Raw genomic sequence first — 24,381 nt, forward strand, 5'->3', positions numbered from 1 at the left:
TTAAAGCTTTGTTTTTTTCTGTATAAGACTAGGTTTTCTTGTTTTTTTGTGATATGTTGTTTAATTTCTTTTAACAGGAATACATTTTTTGTTCGTTTTTTTTTTATCACAAAACCCAAACAAATGACAGGACTTCAAAATAAAAGCGCAATTTTTATTTTATTTTTTTAAAGCGTCAAACCAGTTATTTGAAACACACACATATATATGCCTTATGCCACAAAAAGAGAAAAAAAAACGTCGGAACCCAGCAGTTCCAGACATAAACACGATTTCAGTGCCGCAGCTGATGCAGTGTGGTCAGATTAGCGGAGTGCTGCCCTCTCCCGGCTTCTGCCACACCGACACAATAACAGCCTCTCCTGTCACGGAGCTGCATGACAGAGCCGCCCAGTCCTCTGAGGAGTGGGAGCTCTCGCAGGGAGACACCGGACCTCTTACGGGACCCAAACGACTGGCTGCAGTTGAGTTTTGTCGACGGGTTTTATTTCTGAGATATGAGTCAGCGCAACACAACATTCACGGTAAGTGAGATGTCGTTTCTCGCGAGCCCCCGTGGTGGGGGGGGGGTAGCGTGCTAGTGCTAGCTACATCGTCAGCGTTGAAGTAACTGCTACTAAATGCCTCGTGCGTTATTGTCATGGAAACAATAACTCCGTTGCTACATTAGCCCTCACGACGCCGTTCACACATTTGTGACCGATGAATAAAACATCTAAGACGATTTTTTTTAGTGGCACGACCTCCCGTTAGCCGGTTAACTTTACGTTGACATTGAGTTCAAAGGGGACTCTTGCCCAGAATGGGATTTTTTTTTTTTTTTATTGTTTTACATCTAAGTTAACCTTGGCTTGTCATGTCTGCCCCAGTGACATTAGCTGATCCGTTTAACATCAAACGCACGTAACGCTAATTGTACTCCAGTTCCAGGTATCGCGAGTTCCCTTAAACCCTAACATCAAGGTTTGCCTCATGAGGCTCGACAGCATGCCAGGCAATGTGCAACACAAACCGCACAAGTCATCGGTTTAATAGCTTAATACGAACCTCCAAATAAAGCTAATAGAGCCGTGTAACCAGGAGATTGCAGCTTTAGCCAATTAAAACGGTGCTTTTTTTTAACCTTGTGGCCGAGCAAGCCAGACGTCAGGCTGCCTGGTTTGTGCCATTGTTGTCTGCACGGCTAGTTGTCTGCACCCCATCTGTCACAAGACTTCTGCTGTTTGACCTGCTTATTGCTTACTGGTTACAGCTCGGAGCTTGTGAGATGGATTAACCCCAGTCCTGTACAGTGTGCAACAACAGGGATGTTTTTAAAGATAGATATAATGTGGTACAGTGGGGTAATGAGCTGGCTCCTCCTGAAACATGCTTTATACATTAATTCTGATGTTTGTCCAGTATCATTTGGTAATTAGCAGGTTGTGGTGTTTTATTCTTGGTATGTTTCTTAATTATAAAATTACTAACGGAATAAAATAATAGAAAACATATATATATATATATATATATATGTTTGTAGTGTAAAGATCCAAGCCTGCATTGGCTGATATGGGTGAAATATTACTTCTTTTTTATTACTACTTGTATGTGCTTCCTGGTGCATTCCTAAAAAGTATCATCATATGTCATCTGAACTCTTATGCGGACACTTGATCAGAGTTATTTGAAGGATAAGCAGGATTTTACATACAAATATATATATTTTCCTATTTGAAGACTAAAAAAGTGACAATCTAGCCTAGTCTAACGTTACATTAGTCAATATATCTACTTGCATGGAAACTTTAATGTTTCATTATGGCTACCTTCACCTGTTACCTAACCCCCACAGCTCCTCATTCCTCGACTTGTTTGTTTTGCTTCCAACAAAGTCACCCCATCAAGTGGAGTACTCTCGGTCATTGACCCCTTTGAAAACCCCGTTCCCCCTCATCAGTGTGCGTATCGCCTACAACAGGACGTTGGCTCAAAGTGCATTCATTCTCCGCTGGATACTAGTTAGGCAGGAACATTTTGCCCTCACGTCTGCCGCCTCCGTCAGACTTATTATTCGCAGAAAGACGGATGTACACTGTCGCTTAACTGACACACATTATGATGTTTTGTCTGAAAGCATTCATTCATAAAGTGACTCACTAACCTATTTCCAAACTAATGAGAGGCACTGGCCATGGTGTTTTCTGTTAATTACCATTGTACTCTTTTTGCACTTTGTGTCAGAAAAGCAGTTCATTGGTAAATAATATCACAATTTACATTTTTAGAGGATTTTAGTTACGATCTGTTGCTCCCATTTGCAGTTAGTGAACAGGGCTCCAGTCAAGTGTCTTTCAGCCAGCGCTGCAATGTTCAGAATGTGGGAACAAACAAGCCGAACTGCAGCGGCCACCTCATTCACCTGCTAATAAGCAGACAGAAAACAACTGGTGAAACAAGAGGCAGACTGGGGCAAAAGTCTTTGTAGGTATTTGGGGCCCAGATGCAGAACACCTCCATTGTATAAAAGGTTAACAAGACAGTAACCAGTTTAGTGTGGGGTCATAATGCGTGATGTGGTTAGTTTAGGTCACATAATCTTTAAAGCTACATCATCACATACTGTCAGTCAAATAAATCAATTATACAAACATCTAAAAACATTTAGTCTACAGATAATATTCAACAAAGACAAAGTGTCACATTAGAGGCATATACAAAGGAATTAAACAAATTAATTCTCTTTTAAACATTTAGCCTCCCTCTATGTTAATTCTGTTTTGATTGCAGCTTCATTTAGTGTATCTGAAGTATCTGAAGTTGAGAGTGCAATACCTTTTTAAGTATGTTTCTTGGTCAAATATTTATAAAATATCTGTCTTTTCAGGGCAAACACTCCTGTTATAAACTTTGAGAAGCCATTTAGAAGCTGTTAACTAGTAGTTGTGCGGTACACAGCAAAGATGTATCCACTGGCATATTTGTATTTTGTACGCACAAATCAACTGCAGAAAAATAATGATTACATAGTTAACTAACCTGTAAGGCACTACAGAAGAGCTACAGCAAATACAATAGTGTCTCATCCTAAAGCTCCTCATTGTAAAAGAGTACGGGCTCTAGTTCATCAGATCAAGTGTGTGCTGTGTACTCAGGAAAACTGTCTTCTGATTAACTGATAACTGCGAGTGTGATGTAACTCCAGCTTCTATAGATTAGATTATTTATTAATTAAGATTTATGAATATTTATCTTAAATAAAGAGCAGTACAGTTTGATAAAGTTCATTGAAACTGAAAATATGTCTGAGTATGCTCGAGTGGCTCTTAAAATGAGGAAGGCTTTGCCAGACCTGTGAACTGTAACATACCAGTATTAATAATAGCTCACTAGCAGAAGTGTCACTCATGAAACAAGTAGAAGTATTGACCTAATGATTAGATTGGCAGGAAGGAAGTAAAACTAAAACTGATAAATAAATCCAGTCATTTAATTTGCATAATAGGCTTTTATTTTGAGTAGGCCTATAACCTGTTCTCATAGGTCATTCTGTCTCAGATGTTTCGATGCACAATACTTTCTGCTGTCAAATTGTTCAAACCTCAGACCAACCCCTGAATTGTATTCTGGGGACGAGTGGAACAACGTGACCTTGACATTAGTCAGAAAATCTGGCCTAACAAAGCAAACAGGTGTTAAGTGAGCCAAACTCATACTAGCAGGGTGATGAATCATGTGGGAGGATCCTTCTTCAGCTTTACTGTGGAAGGGAGACCGGTGACATCCAGTTCCTGCTCAGTTCTCCTGCACTCAAAATGCTTAGAGGCAGATGTATGATCTGACTGACTCGTGGTGCCACACACAAAAAGTGAATTCAAATCTTGTAATAGGCCATGCTCTATCTTAGAGAACTTGCTATATGATATGATATGATATCCCTTTGTCTTGCCAGCTTTCCAGCTAGTGGTGTGTGATCTGGAGAGAGAGGAAAGGACAGCAGAGAATATGGAGGTGTCAGATGGTTTGTTGCTGCAGGTCAATAACGGAGAACAGTGGTGTAACCGCTGGAAACATCCCAATGATGACTCGGTAAGCCACGGACCCAGATCCACAATTTATGTTCGTAATGCCATTAGACATTATCATCAGCATGATATATCTTGTCAGATCATAGGTGTTTAATCTTGTCTTAGCATGCATGTGTTCCACAGAACAGGTTGTGTTATGTGTATAATGTTACTCCTGTATCTTTGTATTGATGTTTTTTTTTTTTTTTTGGGATGTGTTTCAAGGACCGCAGCACCAGCCCCTCGGTCCTGCGCTGCGTTGCCAGTACGTGGAAGGAGGGTCTTCTGAACAGAAAGAGGCCCTTTGTGGGCCGTTGCTGTCACTCCTGTACACCACAGAGCTGGGTAATGTTACACCACAGCTAATTAACTTCAACATAATTTCATTTGCTAAAGTCTAGTCTGATCGATATGCAGTGTACAGCACCTGCCAAAAACAATTTATTGTTGTTTTTGAAGACGTGAAGTGCAATCTTATTTGGTACGTTTTTAAAAGATGCTACAAACATTGGCCATATACCATAAGTTACCAACAGGCATTTAAAAAAAAAAAAAAATTCAAAATGAGTAGTACATTAATGTGTAACCAACTAAATGAAATGGCAGCAGAAAGGCAATTTCTTCCAGCACAGACCGGACTTACTTTTAACCTTTAGTCCAGTCTTATCTCAGTCAGTATCTCAAGATCAGCTGAACAAGTTCCGGCTTGCTCATCTAGAATGCAGAGACTTGCTTGCAAGACTCGTCTCGTCAAAAGACAACAAGATACAATTCTGTGTACCTTATGTGTTCATTCCTTAATTTTACAAACCCATCTGTGTCTCTAAGGCTCTAAGTTGAAGTTATGTTGCTGATTCAATAATCATTGTGCTTTTGGTCACAGGAGAGACTGTTCAACACCAGTATTCCATCTCTGGGACTGCGTAACGTCATCTATATCAATGAGACCCACACCAGGTAAACAGAGGAAAATCTGCTCCATTGCAGTATCACTTCCTTACACTTTATTTTTGTTTGAACAGTCCATTGGCCCGACAAAAGGGAACCTATTCAACTTTCAAAAAACTACACATTTGCTGGTTGGCTTTCACATGTTGCCTTGGCATCTGATGACCCTTAAATTGCACGCTGCACCAAAGAGCTCCTCCTGTATAGTACAATCAATACAGTGCAGTCAGGTGCTGGCTAGATGGCTTTAAGTCAGGAGGACCGTGGAAGCAGTGGAAAGATGGACAGATGAATAATTTAAAATGTTTGTCTGTGGACACCGGACACATGCATCTAGTGACTGACCTTAGCAGTAAGACACCTTTATACCACAACACCAAGCAATATAAACACGAGCAAGTCAAAGGCACTCCTTTGGATAGATGTACTTTAATGAAGGCTATTTGCTATCATGCCCTGAACTTCATGGGAAAAACTGCAAGAAGTTTATATCTCGTTTTATTCTGCAGTGTATTAGCATGTAGACAGACATCCTGCAACCAAGATGAGCTAAATTCACTATGGACAAGTTAGTATTGTTAGTTTTGTCTAACACAGTGAGTATTGTGTTGATTATAAGCTCAGCAAGGTGGAACAAAACTGCCATTGTCGTTGTTGAGAAAGCTGTGTGTAATGAATATGTGAGCCACAGCGGATCTCTGGTTCTTGAAAATGTGTTAAATTACCAGTAAATCAGTCTAACCAACAAAGGCCAAGTTTTTTTTCTGACCGTTCTTCAACTGATCAGTCAAACTATTCCTTTTATATTGTGAGAGATTGTATGTGTGAGAGAGATTTTGATCACATATATTTATATTAACATTTCTATATCACATATTCTACAAATGAAATCTGTTAAAGCATTAATTAGTGTATCCATTCATATGGTATATTTGAGAATGTGTTCTCTTCTTTACATGTTTTTGTGTATACATTGCTGTACATGTGTATCTGTGTGTGTGTGTGCTCATGCAGACAGCGGGGCTGGCTGGCGCGCAGGCTAAGTTATGTGCTGTTTGTCATGGAAAGAGATGTCAACAAGGACATGTTCACCAGGAATGTAGTGGACAATGTGCTCAACAACAGCAGGTGAGAGTTAATGTAACATGAGACCTTTACTCAAAGTACAACTGAGCATCATGAGAGTATGTAGTGACCCCTTGAGCAACATTAGTACCGTATTATTAAATTACACAGGGAGTGGAAACACTCAACTAATAACATTGGGGGATAAAGTGTTCAAAAAATTGTATGCCTTACGTATGTGCTGTGCTTTCGCCCATGGCAGTGTGGAGAGTGCTATTGTGAAGGTAGCCACAGATGTGGACACTGCAGCCAGCCAGCCTGGCCAGGACCACAAAGCTGTCAGTAAAGTGAAGCAGAAAGCCAGGGCCTTCCTCCAGGAGATGGTGGCCAACATTTCACCAGCCTTTATCAGGTATATACTGTGTACCAGAAATCTCTCTTCAGTTGCTTTTCAGCTGGGTTTATAGGAATATTGTAGCACATTAACACAACGTTTTGGGAAGACCTTAGAAAAGACTCTTTACATTATGTTTCATTTCACTAAAATGGACTAGATTCTGCCACAGCTAGACTCTTTGTTTCTGTTCCACATCTTCATTTTCCTTCAGGCTGACGGGGTGGGTCCTCCTGAGGCTCTTTAACGGCTTCTTCTGGAGCATCCAGATCCACAAGGGCCAGCTGGAAATGGTCAAGAAAGCAGCTACGGAGGTCAGCAGCAACTACACACAAAGAAAAATGGATTATACTGTCACAATATGATCTGATGAGTGACAGTTAAACGCAAGCAGTACACAAATACATTTCACAAACTGACACAATAATGTGCTAACACAGCTTTTTGTGTTTCATGTACACAGTCTTACTTTGTGTGTTTATTATCGTTTTTATTAACAATGCAGTCTTGAATGGCGATCATCATAATACATTTCTAATGGATACATGGACTAAAGTTTGCTCCTAAAGTACATATCCATATGCATATCAATGGTCTTTGTTTATTTTAAAATGATCTATATCTTGTCTTTACAGCAAAATGTACCCATGGTCTTCCTCCCTGTTCATAAATCCCACATTGACTACCTGCTCATCACGTTGATCCTGTTCTGTCACAACATCAAAGCCCCACACATTGCTGCTGGAAACAACCTAAGCATCCCTATCCTCAGGTAAAAGGCCCATGAAGTCTCATGTCAAGTTTGATGTGTCAATAAAGTGAATTTCTCCTCTCTGTAAGTTAAAACACTAAGATCAGTTTGATATTACAAGAAAGGGAATTCTTTAGAAAATTGATCAGAGAGGAATGAAAGCTGAAATAAAGAGTGAGACTAAAGACTGACTGATTTTACAATGACAACAGGTTGTAAACCTGATTTATCCTAACTTGCTTCAAATAGCAGGTTAGTAGGTTCAGCACAAACAAAATGGTCTATAAGTAAAGGCTGCAAACTGGCTTATTCCAAATTGTATGAAACCACCCATGTTCATCTGTCAGCAACACGTTGTCAAATTTATTACTCACAATAATCACAGTTCCTAAAGAGGAATCACTATAGCAAAGTGATTCCTCTTTAATCATAGGGACACCATAACCAAATTGCAGCCAACTAAAAATGATAAGGACACCACTGCTGCCAGTGTAGAACGTTTTTTCGACTTTCTTTGTTTTCAGCACCCTTATCCGTAAACTTGGAGGGTTCTTCATACGACGGAAAATGGAGGAGACCGGGGATGGGAAGAAAGACATTCTGTATAGATCACTCTTGCAAGCAGTAAGTCCCAATAGTCTATTTATCTTCTACAGGAAAGGCTGGTTTAACATGCAGTTCTTAAATTCAGTGTTCAGTTCATGTGTGTAGTGTGTGTGGGTTTTTGTCTTAGCATGATTTATTATGTAACTGCGGGAGATCTTCATACTTTTCTGCTCTGCGCTTTTTATTCCCTGAGTGATAGAGAGCTAAAAGCCTCTGTTACATAATGTTAGCCCACCTCCTTCTTTTTACTGTCTGTCTGTTCTTTAGTCATACTGTAAAATCAGTCTTTGCAAAAATCTATGACTCAATTTAACACAATAGCATTTTACTTTTTAAACATTATTTAGATACTATTACTATCCTGTAGCAGTGTCTAAGTAACTTCTGTAAACTTCTCTAAAACTTCTGCTGTAGAAGTAAGATATGATCATACTATATACTGTTAATTTTACTCGTTTTAATCAGTTTAAACATCTATCATACTTGACATATTGTTAATAATCACATTTATAGGATTACATGAAAGGTAGTAGTGGGGTGCCAAGGCTGAGTCCTTGCTGCAGCGGCCCAGGGTTCGAATCCGACCTGGGGCCCCTCTGCTGCCTGTCATCCCCTCTCTCTGACCCCCTTTCCTGTCTGTCTCCAGCTGTCCTATCAAATAAAGGCATAAGCCACGAAAAAAAAAATACTAAAAAAAAAAAAAATGAAAGGTTATATCTATTTATAACTGCAGTGCAAAGGGATTTGAGTCCTGTGACTGGTAAAAGTGTGAAAGGATAATCATTTTAGTGATGATTTTGCTTTCCAAATAACCCAGAAATATCTGTACAATGTAAAATGGCTGACGTATTGTTTATGAGCATTTGTAAATGTATAGTAAAAAGTTATTGTTTTGGTAAATCCTTTAAGTCTTTTCAGCTATGGCATTGGGTAGAGTTTATTTCCCCCCTAATGTGTGCACTTTGCATCTCAAGTAAGTCACGGGTACAAAAACTGACTGAGTGAAAATTTGGAGGCTGATTAAAACTGGAATCTGCATTAATGCAGCTCTAGTATTTGGATAATGTGGCTTAACAAGCTTCTGCTAATGAGAAAACCTGAAGTATAACTAATGTGGATGACTACTAGTGTTGATATGAATGCTTTGTCATCATAAGCTACTTGTAGCATGTAGTTTCTAAATGTGCTTTCCACTAAATAGCTTGGCTGCTTAGTGGATTAACTTAATTGCACCAGTCTATCAGACTAGGTAATTGCTTTTAATTTGTATGTTTGGAGTTTGTGGAAGAGAGTTAAGAGTAATGATGAGTGAAAATGAATGAGTCGGCAGTAATGAAACCAACAAAGGCTGTGTATTGTACGGCTAAGATAAGTGTGTATTGTGGCCCTCAGATAGGAGTTATCAGCTGAAGACATGAGCAACTGTTGGAAGTGATGACCTGCATTTCATCCCTTTGTACCTCCGATATTTCACCACACATCCCACTGAACAGAATTTACAATTCTGTCAATGTAATTGTAGAAAGTGGGCCACTTAATACCTAAATTTCAGGGGAGATAAGACTTTAATCTGGCATGCGCATGTTTCTCACAGAAAGGTAATTAGCCGAACTCCTTCACAGGCAGAAGTGCAGGCAATAGAAAAAGAAACCTTGTGCTGCTCTAATTTCAGTCGCTCCTGTGAAAGCCGAACCTGGATGTCTGTTCTTATCACGGCTTACTCTAAATGCCACAGGCTAGAGTCCATTTCAGTATAAAGCCTCTCTTCTCAAAAGTGTCTGCATAGCAAGAGACAGCTGTGTGCATACTGTGCTCAGCCAGATATCATTACACAACATGGCTTCCTTGGCACGTGCCCAGTTCTCTGCGGTGTATTTGGGGGTCAAACTTTTGTTGACCGCTCATTTTAACTCGTATTCAGGCTGCACACTTTACGTGACACTTCCACCTCGTGATGGAGTCACTGTCTTTGCAGCAAATTGCATTTTCATCAAAAGTATTATGACCTTTACGCACTGTATATGCACATTTGTCTCACATTTGACATCCAGTGCAGCCTTTTTTTCATTCATCTTAATCCCACCATTCTCACTTCAACCTTTGCCTCTGTGTTTCATCCATCTTCCCTCAGTATACAGAGGAGTTGTTGCGTCAGCAGCAGTTTTTGGAGGTCTACCTAGAGGGTACCCGCTCCCGCAGCGGTAAGCCATCTACAGCGCGTGCAGGCATGCTGTCCATCGTGGTAGACACACTGTACACTGGGTCCATCCCAGACGTACTGGTGGTGCCAGTTGGCATCTCTTACGATCGTATTATTGAGGGCAACTACAATAGCGAGCAGCTGGTAAGTGTTTAGATCATCTTGGTCGGATGTTTGTGTACTTTTGCTCTAGCAACAAAGCTGTTTTCCTCTACTAAAAACAGAATAGATATTGTAGTATTTTGGAAATTAGGGGATAGAAGGCTTTGTTTCTTAGTGGGATAGATGACTTTAACTGCATCATCATACAGTTTATGTTTCTATTATTAAGTCTTTTTTGTAACCATCTGAACTCCTCAATCCCACCAGGGCAAGCCCAAGAAGAATGAGAGTTTGTGGGGAATAGCATGTGGAGTGTTCAGGATGCTGCGTAAGAACTACGGTTGCGTCCGAGTTGACTTCAACCAGCCCTTCTCCCTCAAGGTGACTGATCAGAGATGACATCAGCTTTTACACAAATAGAACTACAGCTGTTATGGCCACATGTAGCCAGAGAAGCTATTACAGTAATAGATTTCAGGTATCACTCTTGATTTTAAAGCAGTACAAAGTGTTGCAATGCTTCAAAATGTAGGTTGTATGTGGGCTTTCTTTTGGTTTCTCAACATATTTATTGCAAAAAAGTGAGAGTGAGAAAATACTAAATGTGGCTTATATGGAGTTTAAAGTTTGACGTTTCACTCTGGTTGTCTGTGTGAGTTTGTATTTTAATTAACCCTTTGTTTGTCAAATGTAGGAGTACCTGGACTCCCAGAGAAGCCGCCATATTCCACCACCAGTGTCCCTGGAACACACCTTGATGCCCACCATAATTTCTGCTCAGTAAGGGCACACACACCAATCTGACAGTCGGTTATATCCTCCTCGGACAAGTGCATATGCACACACCAGCAGTCCCACAGTCCCACCTGTAATATCATGAACCCTCATGTCACAAAGTTGACTTCTCCCTCCTGCTGCATCACAGCAGGGTCTGTTATCTGACATCTGAGCACAGCTCTTGAGTTAGCATTGGCAAGGGTCACGTCAGTTCAGCACTGTCGCTTCATAATAACACTGATACAGTCATACAGGACATCCACAAGGACAGCAACGTTTCACCCAGCTGGCCTGGAGTCACAAGTTTCGATCTCATGCCAGAAGAGCCGAGTGAAAACTATCTGGACAAACATTACAAATACTATTTTATAAAAAGAGCCCTACGGAATGTATAGTAACACTCCCAGACTAAGTAGTAGCCTGTCCTGTCTTGAAAATATATGGCACAGTTGGCTGAGGTGGTTAATGACTGCGCTGTAAGTCTGGAATTAAAAGGAGTGAGCAGAGACAGCCACGGGTTCATGAGGGTAATCGTAAACTGATAATCACATTTGGCAAGATTAACTTTACTAGGTCTTTAGTGGTGCTTCTTTTAAAACACAATGGGGAGTTTGTTTGCAGCATAAAGCAAATATGCAGAACAGTAGAGCACATGGCAGGGGGTCAATACTACCATCTAAATATTAAATTAAAATGTATATTGCTTCAATCATTTGCTATAGTGCTTATGTTTTCTCACCCATTAAGTGGTATATTTTGTGAAATGAACACCATCCTTTTAAATTGTGCTTACCACATCAAGCTGGCATACTAAGACAGTGGTCAAACTATATGTTTATATGTTGGGTTACTATTCTTTCAGACCTGATGCTCAGCTGTTTGAGGGGCAGGAGGAGGAGCAGCTGAACAGAGAGCTGCCTGATGACATCTTGAGACGACAGGTCATTAACAACCTGGCCAAGCACGTCCTCTTCAGTAAGGAACTCACAACCCCTCAGCCAGTGGATTTGCTACACCCACAACTATAGCCCTGTTGCTTATATTATTTAGCCATCGTTATCAGCCTTTTTATATTTTTAGTTTGTAGCATAGAAAGACATGTGACAGAGGTCATGAATCCTCACAATGCTCTTTCTATTCAGAGTTTTCCATCCCGGATGCCACATTAAGCTAAATGTCATATGGCACTATTTGTCCTGTCACATCTCATTTATTTTAAATATTGGAGCACATTTGCTGCTTTATTAGTCCTACCCTCTTTTATATTCTTTTCCACTTGCATCTCCTTTTCATCCTGTGTTTTAAGGTGCACCTGCTTGCAAGAGCTAAGGCAGAATTCATAAAAATACTACTCATTCTACTGCCTTTATTTATTTAAATCCTACACAGCATCAGTCCATCCATTTCACATCACTCGGGGCTTTTTGCCCCAAGGTAGCACTACAGAAACCGGTTCTCCCTAGTTCATTCAGCTGCATTCTCCTACCCTAGGCCTGTTCGCTTTTTACTCTCAGCCAATCACAAAGCCTCCAGCTGGATGGCATGTTGTTTTCAGCCAATAGGATAAAGGGGAGGATAGAGAAGCAGTAGAAGGGAGGAATGCAGTACCAGTGCTCACAAATGTTTTACATCCCTGAACTATGCTCAAGATGACCACTAGTAACCTTTGTCCCATGACATGTGCGAACACACACAGACACACCATTATTTTCTTTGTCTGTCTAATATGTTATCATTATAATAAACTCTTTTTTACCTTTTGTTTAGTTAAAGAAAGCATCATATCTAATTACCCAAGACAAACCTGGTACATTGGATATTTTTATATGCTTGAGAACTTTATTTCAAGACAGTAAGATATATTATTAAAAATATGGGTTACAACATATGGTTAGTCATAGATTGTCAGTGAATCTGTACGTACTCTTTTAGTTGTTGTCATAACCCCCACCTCTGTCTGACATAAGAGACTTCCAACTCAGATGCTTAACAGCAGCATAGCATTCATGTGTTTTTGTCTTGTAAATGAAAAAGAATAAATATTTAGGAATATTGCAGCAGTTACTCTTAGAGTCTAAACATATCGGTCAATACCAGACGTCTCTGCTTTGATATTGTCGTCAGTCTGTTTTGTGTTGCTCATTATAGTATCTTCTTTGTGTCGCCCCTCACAGCGGCTAATAAGTCCTCAGCGATCATGTCTACCCACATTGTAGCCTGTCTGCTGCTCTACAGACACAGACAGGTAAGTCTTGCTGTTTCTCATGTCCTCTATATAACCTCCACTCCTGGCACTTAGATACTATATATACTGCACCCTCTTCCCTTTTCCCATTTTTCTTCAACCATCTGTTCCTCAGTCTCTTTTTGTCTTTTGTTAATTTTTTGCCCCTCACACTCCCTCCCTTACACCAGGGTGATCCAAATGTCAGAAACCTCTGCATGGTAGCAGTGAATGTGTCTCTCTGTTCTGTCTCTTTCTCTTCCTGCATCTTCTCTCCACCACCTCTGTACATTAGCGTTGGGCCTCTGCCCTCTGGAGGCACACTGATGTACTGTAAGTGGGTGACAGTGGAGAACAGTTACTGAAATTGTCTTTCTGTCTTGAGGAATTGGCCTGTGCTGCATTTAACTCAAGCCAAGTCTAGTGTTTTGTTGTACTGAGTCACCAAATTCTGGACATGAGCCACGTTTCTTTCTTCAAATATTTGGAGCTTGTGTTTTTCCTCTGCTTTGCTCCAGGGGGTGGTGCTGTCCAAGCTGGTGGAAGACTTCTTCAACATGAAGGAGGAGATCCTGTCACGGGACTTTGATCTGGGCTTTTCTGGGAACTCCGAGGATGTGGTCATGCGTGCCCTCCACCTGCTGGGAAACTGCGTCAACGTGACCAGCAGTGCGAATCGCAATGGAGAGTTCACTGTTGCACCAAGCCAAACTGTACAAGCGCTTTTTGAGCTCAACTTCTACAGCAATGGCCTTTTCCATGTCTTCATTTCTGATGCAATCATCGGTATGTTGAGCCGAGAAGATGATCTTGTGTTGTGCGCTCACTCTGGTGTGTCACTGATATTTGCCTAGATGTTAGAATATTTCTCTATTTCTAATTTCTTTATGATTTATCTCCAGCCTGCAGCATCCTGTCGCTGCAGCGGGAGCTGGTTGCGGAATCAGACTCTGATCACCAGCCCAGTTGTCTCAGTAGCCTCCCTCTCAGTCAAGAGAGACTCATCCGCAAGGCCGCTGGGCTCTCCCACTTCCTTATCAATGAGGTGTCTGTGGCGCCAGTAAGTCCTGTGCATTGTCACCAGCTTTCTAAACTTTGAACTGTACAAAATGAGTCCAAAGATTTGGAAGTAAAACACCAACATGTCTCTATTTGCTCAATTGAACTGTTTGGTTGTTGTTCCTATTGATGTTGTCAAGGTTTTAAACTGATTTTAAACACAACTCCACGTGGTTTGTTTCATGTTCCTTTCCCTCTCCTCCTCTCTGTCCCACAGCCCTGTCAGACTATTTACCAGGTTTTTCACGATGCAGTGACCCGGCTGATCCAGTATGGAGTTCTCTATGTAGCAGAGGTCAGTTTACAGACATGGTGGGTTAACTATAATTGTTTACCCTATGTGTATGGCCCAGATGGTCTAATTTGTGTGTTTCTGTGTGTGTGTGCCAGGAGGACCAAGAGGAACTGAGTCCCAGCCCCACAGAGGAACCGTGGCCCAAAAAGTTCCCCGAGCCCCTTTCCTGGAGAAGTGACGAGGAGGACGAGGACAGTGACTTCGGCGAGGAGCAGAGGGATCGCTACCTAAAGGTCTAGATAATAATGCGTATTTAATAAGACTGTTTTTAACAGTTTTATTTAAGCCAACAGAACCACCACAGTACCAACTTCTAGACTAACTGGCTTTTATCCCTGATTTTTATTTTTATTTTTTGTTAATCAGGTGAGCGTTTCTGCAGAGCACCAGGAGTTCTTCGTCTTTTTACAGCGACTTGTGAGCCCCGTGCTGGAGGCCTACAGTGGGGCCGCCATCTTCGTCCACAGTCTGAGTCAGCCCATGGCTGAGTCTGACTACACCCAGAGGCTCTTCAGATACCTGCTCACCCGCACAGAGAGAGGAGTGGCTGCTTATGGTAATACTGCAATATTTCTCCCACATACTGTATGTACACTTTAGGGAAAAAAAATATTTTGGAATAAAAAATGAAGGTCCATTGTGTAATTATTCCATACAGTATCCTTTAATAATTCAAAGAAAAGTCATTATTTAACCACAAAAGTTACTGGAACTAATGTTCTAGCACTAGATTTATGCCATGGACGCACAAGTCTTGGCTGTTTCTTTATAGTTATTCTTAATGCCTGCCACCTGGTCAGATTCCCCTTGAAATCAATGAAACAAGGTGTAGAAACACTTGTGCTTTTTTCCACAAGAGTCCTCAGAATCAACACAAAATGAACACACTTGTAGAGGCTTTAGCTATGAATTACTATGAGCTAGTAACATTTAAAAAAAATAAAACGTCAGTCACAATCAGGTTTAATTAGTATTTCTGACTCCTTTTTTTACAGGTGAAAGTGCAACTCATTACTTGGTTAAGAACACAGTGAGGACATTCAAAGAGCTTGGGGTAAGTTTAAATTGTGGATTTATTATAGGTATTAAAATACAATACGGTTTATATTTAGAGTAGTCTTTGATGTTCAGGTTCCTCCAGCTGGAGTTAAGATGTTCCACCTTTGTTGCAATTTTCTCTAGGTCCTGAAGGAGAGAAGAGAGAACCGGGTGACAACTTTGGAGCTGAGCAGCACTTTTCTACCTCAGGCCAATCGGAACAAACTCCTGCAGTACATCTTAGGTTACACCCTGCTGTGACAGAGACACCCTTCAGCCCAGCTCAGACCCCAGGCTCCTTCCAATAAAGGGCTTCTACTGGTTACTTCTAAACAATCCCAGGTGCTACTCTGTGGAAAGCTTTACCAGGAAGTGCCTTCACGTAACAGCCGCTAACTGTTAGCTGTTAGCCGGAAGAGACTTGAAGCCAGTCTTCCCTTTTTGTTCCAGTCTATGACTCCCTGTCTGAGAACTGTGCAGCTGATAAAACACATGTATCATTCTTTGAAGAGGTACCTCTAGGAATCATCCTGTCTTTGGGAACATTGCCAGTGAAGTCTTGAGGTTTTAATATGATCAAGATTTTATCAGAAAATATACTCAAGCAGGTTAGTGAATAAGAATCACTTTTACAGCAATCCGAACAAAGCAAGCTGCCTTTAGTCTATACAAGTGAACAAGCAAAATATGCATAGAAAATAATGGTAAACATTACCAACAACAAAGGCATTTTTATGTTTAACTCTTTCTGCTTGTTTGTAGAACTGTTGTATTCTCTCCAGTGCGCTCCACTATCATACCGTAGAAAACATGTAAAAATGTATTTTGAGGAAAGGCTAAATTTAAAACTAACTCCTGTACATAGGCCACAAGAACAGTGTCTCTCATTTGTAGTCCATTTAAATACGTGCTCTGTGCTGACATCACATTTAACAGATTTGAAAGATTTGCCCCTGCAAAATGCGTACATATCTAAAATATTTCATTAAAAAATAAATACATGTAAAAAAAATCTAATCCTTATAGACAGCTTTGGTCAGTTATACTGCACAGATACTGGTTAAAGTTATCAAAAAGATAAGTTCAGCCATGCAACAATATCTACTTTGCAAACAACAACAACAAACAAAATGTACCTGTTGAAAATCCAGCACAGCTGCAGCCTAAAATCACATGCATCTACAGTTAAGTGCATTCAAACCACTAATATCTAAGTGCATTCAGTTACACTTTTTGTCATAGGTATTGATGAAAAGTGACTTTGATCTGTGTGTTAGTGTACCACTGTTCTCACTTTTCAATGAATGTGACATAGCACAGCACCTACAATACTTACTACCAGCCATCACATCCACGTCAGTTTAAATGTAACAAGCTCAGAAGCTCTTTGGTCATGCCTTTCAGGGAAAGCAGAGATTGGGGAGAACCACCATCTTTTTTTTCTTTCTGTGTTATAATCACACTTTACAAAAGCTGTTATGGCATCACTGCTGAGTGAGCTATTTTGCTCCAATGGTTGGGCATTCGCAAGTCAGAGGAACTTCATAGTGTGATAAAAATAAATGGTACATATCCACCGTGTAATCCATCTGAACAAAAGGTCATGTCTGTAAAAGTTAGCCGTTTGTGAGAATAGTGTCTTTGTTGTACGTTCAAGATGCTCTAGTTGAAAGGAGATGATGTCTTTCTCCTTTGTTTACTTTTAAACGCAGACTGCTGTGAGGAGCAGTGATGTTTCTGTAAATGAAATGATAGTTCTTAACTGGGTCAGGTTTACCTGTTCATTTTTCTTGGTTATAGCTTCACTTCAGATTTTCAGCACCACTGTCTTACTTTCACAAAATCACAGTCTAAAAATGTCCTTATAATTTCCGTTTTTGTTTCTAAATGCATGTGTCAAAAAAAATCTAAACGTCAGACAGGTTGGGAATAAAAACTCTGTGGTAACAGATTATGTTAATCATGAAAATCTAAAACATACCAAAACTACATGCGTTAAATTAAAACTCGATAGTGAAACCTCACTGCACTGTATCTGTGCATTTAGCTAGAGAACATTAACCAGTTTTTTATTATTTTATTATAAAACGACACATCAGGACTCAATATTTAGGTTTTGTCCTACGTATGTAATTCTAAAAAATAAATACATTTTTGCATTAAGCATGAACATAAACGTTGGTGTACGAGTGCTCACCAACTGACAGGAAAAAGAAGGAGTGTGTTGGAAAGGGAAGAGTAAGTCTGAATAATTGTGGGCATTAGAGGGGATGCGAACCCAAATCTCAGATTGATAATGTGAAGACAGTGTAAATGTTAGAATTTGACATTCTTGATCTGTCGGGGCAATAAGGAAAATGGAAATTGGGTGTCTAATGGTATACACTGAATGAATATTTATATTGAAAGACAAGTCTGCAACACTGCTTGGTACAATTAACTTAAATGCTTTTTCAAATCTATGTAAGGAAATATCTCTGAAATTGGGGGGGAAAAAAGGTTACTTGTTAAGGATCAGTGAATGACACCCATAGCATGTTGAAGAACAGATAAGTATGTTATTTGAAAAGGAATGTGATCAGAGTGCCCCCCCCAAAAAATAGTCCCTGCTCAAGTTCAGCGGGGAACATTTTGACATTCAAAGCATTTCTGAGCCCACAGTCCTGCAAAAGTCCCCACGCCGGGGCGACCCCTCCGCCAAGATAAAAACCACTTCACGTACTGTACTGCATGTTTCCTCTGGTCGCCTTTAATCATCGACACTTCAATGTGAATTCTACTTAACCTGAGAATTGTATTTTACAATTTAGTGTGTGAATTATGTTGCAGAGAAAGATAGTTGTGTGTGTGTGTGTGTGTGTGTGTGTGTGTGTGTGTGTCTGTAGGGGATGAAATTTGTTACCTCTTGAATGTATCTCATCTGTCCCCAAAAAGGTCAATGTGATAATTATAGAATACTCAATGGAAGTCGGTACAGATGTGACGATCATGGGGATTGTTGAGAACCCGTCGCTACTGAAGCTGCATTAACAACATCCCTCTACGACTATGTAACTTTGTAGGATTAAAAAAAAAAGAAAAAAGCCTGTATCTGGGGAGCAGGTGCCTTTTTAATGCACTGTAGTGCTCTTTTGTTGTGTTTTTTGTTCTGTTTTTGTGCATGTTAACAAAGGTTATTTCGTGTGGGAAAAGAACAGTGTAGATTGTAACTTTAAAAAACAAACAAACACACGAGCAGAGAACTTGTGGTTACTATAAGCAGAATCACCAGCTACTAAAAGAAAAAGTGTCACTTTTTTTCTTGCTTTCTCAGAGCAAAGCACAATTGGCATTATTGGATTTTGTTTTTAAATAAATTAATGATAGATTAACAATGATCTCTTGTCTGTCTTTTTATTGATTTATTTCCAGCGGGGGATGGGACAGTAAATATTTGGGTATCAATGTCAGTGTCTTCTTTTGCTAAGTATTGATGTTATCCTTATCTTCAATCCAAAAAGGTCAGATCCACAAATACATATTGATATAAACAGCTTAGTTTAACTCAGGTACAGGTGGTAGGATATTGTTCATCACTGCATGTTCATGTGTCTCCATTTTGACAGATTTGGTCAGGCTTCTTGCAGCCACTTTTTAGTAATTCATTTAAAAGCAGTTAATAGTTTCTTATTTCTCTTGCCATAATGTTTGTATATTTTTTAGTTCAGAGTCCAGCATATCTACCAACACCTCAGCATTTATTCTTGTTTTCCTCCCGTAGCGCCTTTTCTAGAATGTTTTAAGTGCTACAAACACATTTCTGCATTAAAAATCAACTATACTAGAGCTGATTCTTAAAGCAAAAAGGCCAAACATTCTCTGATAAGGATTTGATGCTTTTCTGAGTCAGAAGTCATTACGTGCCAGGTTAGGGAGGAAGGCTTACTTGTTTTGGTCGGCACATGGGAGGACAGGAGGAGGATATATGAAGGCCTGAGACGAGCCCGAGGCTTCTGTGACCATGAGGACGCTGCAGAAACGACAGGTGTGCATCCTTCTACCAAACAAGCAGCACCTGGACTGTACTGTCAGGGTGAGTGGCCTCAAGGTCCCTTTCAATGTCTTATTCATTTATTTGTTATTTATTTATTTCATTTTAGTCTTTGATTCTAATGCGTCACAAATATACAGACCTCAGGTTTAATTTGACATTAACATTATAAATAGTTATCACTGATGTATTGCACAGGGGCTATACTGATCATTTCAATATAGTAATATAGAAATATTAAGTAATAATTTATCTTATTTATTTATTTGAAAGCTTCTGAAACTGCATTTTATCATATTGGGACTTATTTTATCCCCAAAACTTCTGGAGAAGGTCTGAAAGATGTTTAAGGGAAGATGGTTAACCTTTTTTATTGTTTAAATAAAGTAAGTCCTTTTAAATTTACCTTAAAAACAAAATGCACGACTAAATAAAATGATAATGAAACAAAATTATTATTTTATGAAAGTAATTTCATTGCAGACTTTACAGTATGTATCTGTTTTCAGGAAGGGATTTCTATCATATCAGCTTTGGACCAAACAACGGTCTAATATACAATAATTAACTAAATGATATGTCATCACAAAACTAATGCATCAATATGAACCCAAAGCTCACAGGATAGACCCTGAATATGCCCATGTATTCTTACGTAATTACGTAATTGTACATACGTGTGTGTTATAATGTGTGTCTTCAGGTGAGAGCCCGAGGCCACGAGGTGTTGAATAGTGTGTTGAAGCAGCTCGGCGTCGGTGAGCTGCAGGTCTTTGGTCTGGCTGTTCTCAGAGGTCAGTTAGTGTCTGTGTGGGAGTTCAAGAGGGATGTTTTGAATTCATTTATGGAGGGATGCTGGCATTCAGGGAGGCTGCTGCTAATGAATGAACTCAAGAGGGTGTCGTGGGCTTGTTTTCTCTATGTTCCTCAGATAATGAATACTTCTTTCTTGATTTGGAGCAAAAGCTGAGCAAGTACTTTGGCAAAAGATGGAAGAGAGGATCCTCAACAGTGAGTTGTTCTTGTATTTAAGCTCTCTGAAGAATTACCTACAGTCCTGCATGCATCAGTGTGCCTCAGTAAACTCATGGTGTGATAATGCATAATGTATTGCTTTGTATCTGGGGAGATGTTCTGTACAAACTTAATGTACATCAGGTTTTGTTACATGATTCCTGTTTGTTTCTTCAAATTTGAACAAGACTGTCTAGACAATAGACAATATTACTCTTTCACTCTGTTTAAATATTTATTCTTCATCTCTAGGTCCCATTCATCTTGTTCCTGAGGGTTCAGTATTATGTTGAGAGTGGGTGGCTACTATTGTAAGTTGGTCTCCCATCAGCAAACCATGAATGTTCCGCCCAATCAAGCAAAAACCTCCAATAATACAGAGACAAACTGTAATTTATTGTCCTATTTGGTTGTTTTAGGAGCAGCAAAGTGCAGCAGCTCTATTACACTGAGCTCAGGCAGAAAGTGCTGCAATCACAAAGCCGCCATCAGGAAGCTTTGTACTTCCAGCTGGCAGCTTCTGCACTTCAAGCAGAAGTCGGAGATCTGGAAGAGGACAGACATTACTTTCTTCCTGAAGACTACTTCCCCTCATGGGTAAAGAAAATACATAAATATATATATATATGTATGTGTATTCTTTTATATATTTAAGTACACTTCTATATATTACATTATATCTACAGTATATTTGTTCATATTTGATCAATTGAAGTTAGTAATTTTGACTTAAGTGTTAATAAATGTGTTTTAATCCACGTAAATGGTGAAATGGCTGAATGTTATAATAATCTTTAATGTTTGTTGACATTCAACCTTATGTGGTATAGTCTGTTTTTGAGCCAAAGTGACTCAAAATGGTGGAGGAGGTCGCATTAAGACCTAAACCTTGAACTTTTCAACAATTTTTACGTGTGTGTATGTAACATGCTTGTGTCCTCAGCTGATAAAGCGTCGTGGACGAGACTTCCTGCTTCAGCACTGCCCGGTGTTACACATGGAGCTGAGAGGTGTATCTCGCAGCCAAGCCATCCTGCAGTTTATAAAAGAGGCCAGCAGCCTGCAGGATGGACCGGTCACCTTCTACAGGATGAGACAGGCCAGTCAGACGCAGACACAGACTGTTTCAGTTAACCAAAGAAATCCTCCAGAATACTGTAACTGTAATGAAGTAGACAGTCAGGAGGTTGTGAGTCTGTTTGCTGTTGTAGCACAGAAAACATACTATTTACTGTTTTATATTCTGAACTTTCTTCATCTGTTCTTGTATGTGCAGGACAAAAAAAAGCTGAGAAGTTCCACCCTTCTCGGTGTAGCATCTAAAGGAGTCCATATTTATCAGGTGGGTCCTACACATTATTGAAGCATTTTGACTTGTAGATGTAAATAAACTTCCTGGAACATGTGTTATGAGTGTAAACTGATTGGGTTTTTCTTAAGGAGGTGGAAGGAAAGCAGTGTCTGTTGTATGAGTTCTCCTGGACGGATATTGATCGCTTAACTTTCCAGGTTCGTCCTAAAGAATCATGCCTTGAATATTGCCACTTATACAACATCGACTCTTCTTCTACCTCTCCGTTCGGCATTGATATGCTACTTCTGCTTTACTTCATTTCAGAGGGAAACCCTGTATTTTACAGTCCGCTAATTACCTGGTGTTTACTATGTTCAGTTTTCTTTCAAACCAAACAATAAATCAATTGATGGAGAAAATTAGTAGCATTTAAGACCTTTAAGTTATAGACCTATACAACATTGTTAAAAGCACCACGTCAACAACTACAACAGTAAAATCCTGCTTTTACATGAATACATGAGTCATAATAATCTAATGATAGTAGATGATTAGTACTTTTACTTAACTTAAGGATTTGAATACTTCCTCCACCACTGATATTTGGATTATATAGCACTTCTCTCTCTCTCTTTGCTCTTCAGGGCAGCAGGTTTGAAATCTCTGCAGTGGGCTCTCTGTGCCTCCCTAAGTTGGTGTATTACACTCCTTCAACCTTTCACTCCAAACACGTCCTGAGGCACCTCAGCGACAGTCACCGGCTCCACATCAACAACAGAGATGCGGTCAGCTACATCCAACACCTGGAAGACATGCAGGGTCAGCAATCTCCTCTTCATGCTCGTCATTTACTAGAACTTGTTTGTGAATTAAAATCTTTCATAGAGGGGCGCCCTGGTAGCTTACCTGGTAGAGCTGGTGTCCCATGTACCAAGGCTGAGTCCCTGCTGCAGTGGACGTGGGTTCAAGATCCAACCTGTGGCCCTTTGCTTTGTGTTATTCCCTCTATATCTCCCCTTTTCCTGTTTCTCTTGAGTTGTCCTGTCGATAAAAAAGGCAACAAAAGCCCCCAAATGTGTATATTGAAAAAATCATTTTACATTAGTATATAAAAAATATACATTGTTTTGTCATCATTAATTCATCTCAAACTCATCACAACAAGACTTTCTCTTGATTTGGTCCTTTCAATAAAGTGCGGTAAAGTCAACCGAGGTCTAATATTGTGACTTTTGTCCTGCGAGAACTGATTCTTCTTTCTTACACAATCACAATGAGTGTTTTTCTCTCTCTGCAGCCAGTCAGCTCCACAGAGAGGCCTACATCTGTGACACAACACGTCTAACACACAGACTCCAGAGCAACAGCCTCACATCCTCCATGTCCAGCTGCAGCGTCGCTAATGAAACGACCACAGCTTGGACCATAGAAGAGGAGGACGAGGAGGATTATGAGGAAGATAAAGTCACAGGTTGGCTGAAAGGAAGAGAAAGTCAATTTGTACTTCCCATCTTGTATACTCTATTCCACTAAAGGTTTCTTGGAATACAAAACAAATGATAATGGAGATAAATATAAATACATATAGAGAAAACAATCACAGCTGCTTTGACACAGAAAACATAAAATCTAACTTGATCTAAATCAAGAAGATACATTGAGCGTCTCTGTGTTTCCGTTGACTGTGGCAGAGTTTGAACTGTGTGTGGACGAACCAGAGGAGTTTCTTGTTGACAACCCAGCGGAGGTGCCGTGGCTGGCTGAGCTGCTCCACGGCGCGCCAGCCGATGGACCTTTGATGTTACCCTACTCTTATTGGGAAGGTTAGTCCACAAAGACATAGCCTATCTTAAATTAGCTTGATCATCTGTTTATCATTTCATAATTTTCTGTGTTCTTTTCATTATCAGCTGTCACGGTGGAAATGAAACAGGTGAGCAAACTGCAGAGCTATCTGATTGATCCAGCACAGTCCTTCATCAAAGGTTTCAGTGTTTTCTCTGATCTTTGTGCAGGTTCTGAGGAGGAAAGCAGATGAAGGGGTTTCTGTGGACTAATGTACAGCCAGAGGCAAGAGGGATTCATTATGTGTTCTGCAGCTCAGGAGAAGATCCCTTATGTCACTGCTCTGATGCTTACATTGCTTTTTAAATTAGTAATCATAGACCTAATAAATGATGTACTTACCTAATAATATCTGTATGTTTCCAGTGCAACATAAGCTTTAGTTTGAGCATGAAAAAATCTGTATTTTTGTTTTTTCAAAGTACAGTTCATACATTTATATTAGAACAAAAAGAGTAAAGAGTATAAATCATAACATTGTAAAATTTAAACATTAGATATAAGGATAATGAAAAGAGCTCTGAACATTTAGAAGAAATAAAAGAATATGTAGGAGAAGGGAAAAGATGTACATTCAAGTAATTTCAGTCTCTCTATTTTGAAACTTTAATGAAGAGTTTAAATGTACCTGAATATTAAGAAAGTGAATAAAGTGGAGAATTTGATCTTTTGATTTTATGTATCTGGAATTTG

The 24,381-nt window shown here is 39.8% G+C and overlaps 2 protein-coding genes across 2 annotated transcripts; both read left to right on the forward strand.

Annotated features, from left to right (window-relative positions):
* Positions 1–286: 286 nt before the first annotated feature.
* Positions 287–18,882, forward strand: gpam (glycerol-3-phosphate acyltransferase, mitochondrial). The gene is made up of 21 exons (XM_035661949.1): positions 287–524; positions 3,932–4,068; positions 4,272–4,391; positions 4,930–5,003; positions 6,009–6,122; positions 6,322–6,471; positions 6,668–6,767; positions 7,089–7,225; positions 7,729–7,828; positions 9,942–10,154; positions 10,380–10,493; positions 10,807–10,892; positions 11,752–11,864; positions 13,064–13,134; positions 13,632–13,899; positions 14,016–14,173; positions 14,390–14,467; positions 14,563–14,700; positions 14,834–15,023; positions 15,463–15,521; positions 15,650–18,882. The coding sequence occupies exons 1-21, from the start codon at positions 290–292 to the stop codon at positions 15,764–15,766; spliced, it is 2,772 nt and encodes a 923-aa protein (XP_035517842.1). The 5' UTR covers positions 287–289; the 3' UTR covers positions 15,767–18,882.
* A 623-nt stretch (positions 18,883–19,505) lies between these two features.
* On the forward strand, positions 19,506–24,270 carry LOC118332989 (FERM domain-containing protein 6-like). The gene is made up of 13 exons (XM_035668462.1): positions 19,506–19,577; positions 20,239–20,329; positions 20,467–20,546; positions 20,802–20,860; positions 20,969–21,146; positions 21,493–21,738; positions 21,826–21,891; positions 21,990–22,058; positions 22,488–22,662; positions 23,141–23,314; positions 23,535–23,666; positions 23,754–23,776; positions 23,859–24,270. Exons 1-13 carry the CDS (start codon positions 19,506–19,508, stop codon positions 23,898–23,900), a joined length of 1,407 nt encoding a protein of 468 aa, XP_035524355.1. The 3' UTR covers positions 23,901–24,270.
* The last annotated feature ends 111 nt before the right edge of the window (positions 24,271–24,381 follow it).

The sequence above is a fragment of the Morone saxatilis genome, unplaced genomic scaffold (genome assembly GCF_004916995.1).
Source record: "Morone saxatilis isolate NCDOM2014 unplaced genomic scaffold, NCSU_SB_2.0 Contig1, whole genome shotgun sequence".
Lineage (NCBI taxonomy): Eukaryota > Metazoa > Chordata > Actinopteri > Moronidae > Morone > Morone saxatilis.